Below are 8170 nucleotides of genomic sequence, written 5' to 3'. Positions count from 1 at the left end.
TTTAAAAATGGTTGATGTCAATTTTGTGTTTAGTTTTCGTAATGTTGCTTTTTCATTAAAAATCGTTATTTCATGATTCTACTTTGTTTTTACTTTTTCTATTTTTAAATTCGAATTATCTTGACTCAATTAGCTTCTTTTTTTTTTTAAACTTAGTATCATAACTTTTTCTATTTATTAATACAACTTTAAAAATATATATTTTAATGATGCTTTTATATTTAAAATGTCGTTTTCTCCATCAAATTATTCATAATGCCACTTTTTTAAAAAACAGTTTACTTTTTGCAAGTCTTTGATTTCAGTTTGTTTTATTTCACAATGCATGAATTTAAAAAAAAGATATCAAAAGTTATGTTATAAAAGCATATTTCAGGATAAAAAAAATTACAAATTACGTGAAAAATTGTTAGTTACATTTTTATTATTTATGTGTTTTTCTTACTATTAATTTTATGAGGTTATTTTTGTTTGTTTGTTTTTTTTTACATTTATTTATGATTAAACCCTTTGGGGCTCCGTAGTCCTTCATGCAGGCAGGTGAGACACTGAATGTGTTAAATTATCATGATGTGATCACGTAGATCAGACTGTCTGGCTGATATTTAGTTTTATCGACTACTAAACACTAAAAGATGTTCACTGTGATATTTAATTCTAAATCAAAGGAGAGGAGCTGCTGCTGTTACTGTGTGTGCAGGTAAACGTGTCTGAACTGGGTGAAAGTATTCATAGCAGGCGTCAAACAGCAGCTTAATGCGGAAATCTGAGTCAGAGTTGAAATAAAAAGTGTCAAAGCGAATGAAGTCGTGCTCTGGTTTCAGACTGAGGCCTTCGAGAGCTTCGTGTCACTTCCCACCTGAGCGGAGGCCTTTGACGGGAAACGTGGCCTGAGCCAGGAAGTTGGGGTCTGAGAACATGTCCTCCTCGTTGACCACGAAGCGCAGGAAGGTGAGCTCAGGCTCGTACACGGTGAACTCCACCGGTTCTGCCGGGGTTTTCCACACCGGGTTCAGGCCGTTGTCACCTGCAGAAAACAGGCAAAGATTCAGCCGGAGGTTATCGGCACGACCACGAAACCTGAAGACGCAGTTCCCGAAACGTTGTAGTTCCAGGAACTAACGCAGCCTCAAAGGTTCCCGGTTCTACGGAGTTTCTACAAAGGTTAAAGGTTCTCAACATCACCCACAAAGACAATTATCACTTCAACAACCACATGAGTGGACTGTGGAGGAAATCTGAAATATGATCTGTAAAATATGTGGAAAAAACATGAAGACTTAAAAATGTACAAAGTATTCATTATTATTTGTAACATACCTGAAAAGCCTTTTTTTTGTTTTTTAAATTTACAAATGATCATTTAAAACTACCTGGAAAGAAAATAATATTTCTAAATGGACAAATTCTAATTTTTAAATACCTGGAGAATTAGATTTTTTATTTTTTTTTTTAAATGTACAAATTTCAAATGATCATTTAGAAAATACCTCAAACTACAATTACATTTTCAAAATGTACAATTGATGAATCATTATTTGAAACGTAGCTGAAAAGCAGGTTTTTAAAAATGTACAAATGATCACTTTAAACTACCTGGAAAGAAAATAGTATTTCAAAATGCACAAATTACAATTTACAAAATATAAAAAGTATATTTTTTAAATGTACAAATTAGAAATTACCATTTAGAAAATACCTGGAAAGAAATTTACATTTTAAAATGTACAAATTATTATTTGTAAAATACATCAAAAAAATGATATTTTGTAATGTGCAACCTATCATTTCTAAAATACCTGGAGAAAAAATTTTTTTTTTTAAAGATACAAATTTAAAGTTATCATTTAGAAAATACCTGGAAAGAAATTTTAAAACATTTCCAGGTAAAATGTGAATGTTTTTTCTTGGTGTTTCACAATTTATCATCTCTAAAATACCTGAAAAAAAAAATCAAGTCCTATTTCAAAGACATAAAGGATTAAAATGACTTTTATAAGGTAGGTTTTAATTTTACCACCAATTTTAATGTATTTTTTACCCCAATCAAATATTACTTTCCTGTCACTTTGTTATATTTTATACCACTTTTTTTCTGTAACACCAGTTTTATATTTTAGACACCAGGTTATATTTCATAGTCATTTTTTCATTTCATAAGCACAATTAGCAAGTAAAGTCTGAGTCCACATGTACATTATAAATCCTGTATTCCTAGAGAGAGGGGATGCCGCTGCTGGAGGAGTTTGTCTTGTCTGAGTTTAATCCAGCAGTTATTTTCAGAACCGCTCAGTGAACAGCATCAGTTTCATTTCTTACGGTAGACGATGGTTTTGAACTTCTCCTCGGTGTGTCCACACAGCTCGATCTCCACAAACGGACTGGCGATGCTCCGGCCGGGTTTAGGAAGGTGTCTGGCAGCGATCACCTGCCGAGGACAAACACGGGAACATGTCAGGAAAAAAAATACGTTAAACTAGAGCCTGAAGTAACACGAGCCAGGTTACTACGGCGACGGTGTGGGACATACCTTGACCCTGATGTTGTACTTGACCTTCCTCTTCTCCTGATAAGGGTCGTAGCTGTCGGATCGCATCGGCTCCGGCTGCAGCACGTAGCCTGTACATCCATTCAGACTGAAGAGGGCGCTGTTCAGCTGGGTGTATTTATCTGAGTGGACACAGGATCAAAACTTGTCAAAAGCGCAACGACATCCACAAGACGTCTGGCGTCAAGCTTTTAACTCCTTTAAAGGAGTCATGGGGTCTTGGTGGCCTCCCTCAGGAGGCTCTTTCATGCTCAGTGACTCAGTTTTTTAGATCTCAGTTGGACTGAGGTCTGAGTTTTAACTTGGCAACTCCAGAACATTCACATTGTTGTGATTAAACCATTTCTGTGGAGCTTCGGCTCATTGTCTTGATGGAAAACTAATCTTCTCCAAGTCTCAGATCTCCTGCAGACTGCATCAGGTTGTCCTCCAGGAGTTCTCCAGACTTTACTGCATTCATTTTACCTTCTACTTTTACAAGCCTTCCATGTCCAACTACAGAGAACCCCACATCATGATGCTGCCACCACCGTGCTTCATCATGATGCTGCCACCACCATGCTTCACATCATGATGCTGCCACCACCGTGCTTCATAATTAATTTTAGTCTTATCAGGCCAAAGAATCTTCTTCCAGGTGACTTCAGAGTCTCCTACATGACTTCTGGTGAACTCCAGTCCAGATTTAAGACATTCAGTGACCTGGACATCATCTCCTGACTGATGCTTTTGAAAAACCTTTCCACAGAGTTTCTTGGCGTGTTCGTTTGCCTTCATGGTGTAGTTCTATCCAGGAGTGACTGGACCTTCCAGATACAGGAGTCTTTATATGACAATCACTGACACACATTCACGGCACCCAGATGATCTACATTTCACAAACTGTGTAACTTCCAGCGTGACTCAATGTTACAAAGCGATATAATGAAATGCTTCCAAGAAGGGTGACTGTACCATACTGTACTTCTTCTTTGTGTACAAAACTGCATCTTGCAACACAGGTAATGTCACAGCTACTTTCATTTTGAAATACAGTTGTTGCTATAAACACAGACTTCCAACATTTCAGCCCAGATAAAACCACTTTACCTGCAGTCTGGAAGTTGAGAGCCACCATGTGGCAGCCGACGGCCCACAGTGGGTATGGATCGTAGTTGGACGACTCCACGCGTTGGCCTTTGGGGTAGATGCGACTCAGAGCTTTGCGGTTGTACTGCAGGAAGTCTTTGGTGCGACTCTTTCCAGGAATCTTGTTCTCCACGAAGGAGCGGATCTCTTTGTAGTTGTAAGACTCTACAGACACAGAACAGGGGAGTTACTCGGGAGGGAAATGCGTTGTGTTGCAGGAGCAGTGGGAGCGGTGCATCTTTGTACGGACGGTAATCCTTTTATACTGTCAGTGTGTTCTGCTTCAGAGGGCTGTGTGGAGTGTTTGAGTGTAAAGAAGAAGTCCTGTTCTTGGAGCAGTTACTGAGATAAAACAACCTGGACTGTCATGCATGTCCACAAAGAGACACAGAATGTCCAACAAGATCCACAAAACTACCACAACAAATATCCATAAAGATCCACGGATCCACAAAATAACCACAAGACACAAAACATCTACAAAGACACACAAAATAACCACAAAGAGAAACTAAATGACCATAAAGAGACACAAAATGAGTGATTAAGACACAAAACATCAACAAAGACACAAGATAATGAAAAGACACGACAGAGAGACGCAACAGGATGACAAAAAGACACAAAACAGCTACACATAGACAAAAAACAACCACAAAAAGACACAAAACAGCTACAAAGAGACAAAAAACAACCACAAAAAGACACAAAATGACTACAAAGAGATACCAAATGTCCACAAAACACAAAATAATGACAACAAGACACAAAAGGACAACAAAATCACTCAAAACAAAACAAAATAACCACAAGAAGAGACAAAATGACCATAAAGAGACACAAAACAACTGATTAAGACACAAAACATCTACAAAGACACACAAAACAACCACAGAGACGCAAAGTTTTGAAACATTTACATAAAGTTAAGACCAAGAAACTGCACCGAGACATAAAATAAGTGTAAAAAGACACAAAACAAGTACAAGGAGACACAAAATGACCGTAAGAACACATCAAATGCCTACAAAGAAACGAAACAAGCACAGAGACATCAACCAACGACAAAAAAGACACAAAATGATTACAAAGAGAGACCAAATGCCCACAAAACACAAAAAGATGACAACAAGACACACAAAAGGACAACAAAATAACCACAAACAGAGACAAAGTGACCATAAAGAGACACAAAACAACTGATTAAGACACAAAACATCCGCAAAGAGACACAAAATGATGACAAGACACGACAAAGAGACACAACAGGATGACAAAAAGACAAAAAAACAACTACAAAGAGACACAAAATGACATCAAGGAGACACAAAATGACCATAATAACACATCAAATGCCTACAAAGGCACAAAACAAGCACAGAGAGACGCCAATCAACAACAAAAAAAGACACAAACAGCCACAAAATGTCAAAAAAATACAAAACGATGACAAGAAGACACACAAAAGGACAACAAAATAACACAAAACAAGCCCAGAGAGACACAAAACAGAGAAAAACAGACAAAAAAATGACTGCAAAAAGACACAAAACAACCATAAACAGACACAAAACGGTGGCAGGACGACACATTACAATAACAGAGACACAAAACAGCGACAACAACACACTAAACGTCTTATTGATCAGTCCTTGTACGCTGTAAACGTTTCAGAGGTTTGTGTTGTTTAGGGAGCAGCGACTGAGAACAACTGTGCAGACGAACCGGCGCTCTGATGCAGGATTTCTGGTCTCAGAGTCGCTCAGCTCATCTCCAGATTTAGAACGTGTAACACAGGAAGCACTGTCGCATTTAGGTCTTTTCCTTTTGCCACTTCCTGCTTGTTTACCACCTTGTTGCGGTGAAAGAGCAGCGAAGGTAGCTGCTCGCTGAACAAGACGAGGCGCTGCAGCTCAAAGCTCTGCAGCCAGACAGCGATGTGCGATGGAGGCGTCGGGTTTGTGCGTCTGTTGTTCTCTCCAAACAAATCTAACTGATCGATCGTGGATTAATGATCACGAAGAGACGCACAACAACCACAAAAGGACAGAAAATGTCCACAAATTGACTACACAGACAGAAAACAATGACAAAAAAGTCCACAAACGAACTCAAAGCAGCCACAATAACACACAAAATGTCCACAACAACGTCCAAAGTAACTAAAAGAGAGACAAAAAGATCACAAAGAGATGCATAATGACCACAAGGACACATTAAATGATAACAACGGTGCAAAAATGTTCACAGAGAAGCAAAATAACCAGAAAAAGACTCGAAACAACTTCAAGGAGACACAAAATGATCTAAAAAGAGACAGAAAACAATTACAACAAGACAAAAATTTCCACAAAGAGACACAAAATGACTATGTAGAGACACAAAATTTCAACACAGACACAAAATGTCGACAAGGAGATCCAAAACAAATACAAGGAGACAGAAAAATACAACAAAAACACACAATACCATTATAAAAAGTCAATAAATGTCTACAAAGACACACAAAACAACAAAAAGCAACCAAAACAAAACACAAAACGTCCACAGAGAGACAAAAAATGACAACAAAAACACACAGTATTATTACAAAGTCAAAAAATGTCCACAAAGAGACACAAAGCAACCACAACAAGACGCAAATGTTTATAAAAAGACAAAAAACAACTATAAGGAGACACAAAATGACCTCAAAGACAAACAAAAAATTGTCCATACAGAAAAAAAAATCATAACAGGACAGAAAATGTCGACAAAGAGACACAAAATGTCAACAGAAACACAACTCGATTACAAAAAGTCAAAAAAATGTCCACAAAGAAACACAAAACAACTACAAAGGGACACAAAATGACCTGAAAGGCACAGAAAACTATCACAAAAAGACAAAAACTGTCCATAGAAACACACACAAAAGTCACAGCAGGACACAAAAAGCCGACAAAAGACCCAGAACAACTACAAAGAGACACAAAATGACAACAAAAACACACAATGCAAGTTCAAAAAGTCAAAAAATTTCCACTAAGAGACACAAAACATCTACAAAGAGACACAAAATGACTTCGAAGAGACAGAAAAAAATCACAAAAAGACAAAATATGTCCATGGAAATACAAACTAAACCACAGCAGGACTCAAAACGTTGACAAAATGACACAAAATGACAACAAAAACACATTACGATTACAAAAAGTAAAAAAAAACGTCCACAAAGAGACACAAAATGACGACAACAACAAACAAAACAACTACGAAGAGACACAAAATGACCTCAAAGACACAGAAAACAATCACAAAAAGACAAAAATTGTCCATAAAAACACACAAAAAATCACAAAATGTCAGCAAAAAGACCCAGAGCAACTACAAAGAGACACAAAATGACTTCGAAGAGACAGAAAAAAATCACAAAAAGACAAAATATGTCTGTGGAAATACAAAATAAACCACAGCAGGACTCAAAACGTTGAAAAAAAGACACAAAATGACAACAAAAACACATTACGATTACAAAAAGTCAAAAAAACGTCCACAAAGAAACAGAAAATGACAACAACAACAAACAAAACAACTACAAAGAGACACAAAATGACCTCAAAGACACAGAAAACAATCACAAAAAGACAAAAATTGTCCATAAAAACACACAAAAAAATCACAGGAGGACACAAAATGTCAGCAAAAAGACCCAGAACAACTACAAAGAGACACAAAATGACGACAACAACAACAATACGATCATAAGAACACAAAGCACAGTGTGTCTACAGAGCTTCTCTGGAGCTAACGGCTGGTTCATTGTGTAAAACTCTCCAGACGGTGTTTCTGGACTGTCTGGTTTTAAAGTGCAGCCGCTGCAGGACGGTTTGTGCTGGTTTGTGCGTCAGCGTGTGTTTACCGAAGCGGTCCTTCTCTTTGCTGCGTGGCTGACAGTAGACCACCAGGTCAGACATCTCCATGGCAACCTCTGCCTTCTTCTCCACTTCCTCCTGCTGCCTCATCTGAGGTTGGACAGAAAGACAGAAACCTCTCGTTTGCACGGCGGCGCTGACAGAGCAGCAGCGAAACCACAAAGACGAGTGTGAGCGGCGGTCCGACTGTACTGAGATGTAATCTGAGCGACTGTTACAGCACGTCGACCAGCGCCGGCAGCCGCCGATGGACGTTTAAATGTTAGAACCTCTGGGCTCAGACTCCACCACATGCACAGCGTTCCTTTTACTGCTTTTAAGTTTGAATCATGAGCAATTTAGTGGCTTTTGGACAAGAATTGACAAATAAAATCTCTTTCATGTCAACCCAACATGGATTTTTACAAACAATGTCAATTAATTATAAAGATAAAATGTGAAAAAAATCAATTGCATTAGTATTCACCCCCAAATCGCCAAACATCGCATCTAGTCTGATGGACAAAAAGCTCGATTTTATTCTCATCAGACCAAAGAACCTTCTTCCAGGTGACTTCAGAGTCTCCTACATGACTTCTGG

General features: G+C 38.0%; 1 protein-coding gene across 1 annotated transcript in view; it reads right to left on the bottom strand.

Annotated features, from left to right (window-relative positions):
* Positions 1 to 497: 497 nt before the first annotated feature.
* The window catches only part of plcg2 (phospholipase C, gamma 2), a 54086-nt gene continuing 46413 nt past the window's right edge, over positions 498 to 8170 (bottom strand). The window contains exons 23-27 of the mRNA XM_008304314.1: positions 7578 to 7845; positions 3638 to 3841; positions 2531 to 2670; positions 2320 to 2428; positions 498 to 1027 (exon numbers count right to left, since the gene is read on the bottom strand). Coding sequence (XP_008302536.1) covers positions 849 to 1027; positions 2320 to 2428; positions 2531 to 2670; positions 3638 to 3841; positions 7578 to 7845 — 900 coding nt within the window. The 3' untranslated portion in view covers positions 498 to 848. The remainder of the gene's footprint in view (positions 1028 to 2319; positions 2429 to 2530; positions 2671 to 3637; positions 3842 to 7577; positions 7846 to 8170) is intronic.

This window comes from Stegastes partitus, unplaced genomic scaffold (assembly GCF_000690725.1).
Source record: "Stegastes partitus isolate 25-593 unplaced genomic scaffold, Stegastes_partitus-1.0.2 Scaffold2186, whole genome shotgun sequence".
In the NCBI taxonomy this organism is placed as follows: domain Eukaryota; kingdom Metazoa; phylum Chordata; class Actinopteri; family Pomacentridae; genus Stegastes; species Stegastes partitus.
The sequence above is the reverse complement of the archived record's forward strand: the minus strand, read 5'-3'. Positions and strand labels throughout refer to the sequence as shown.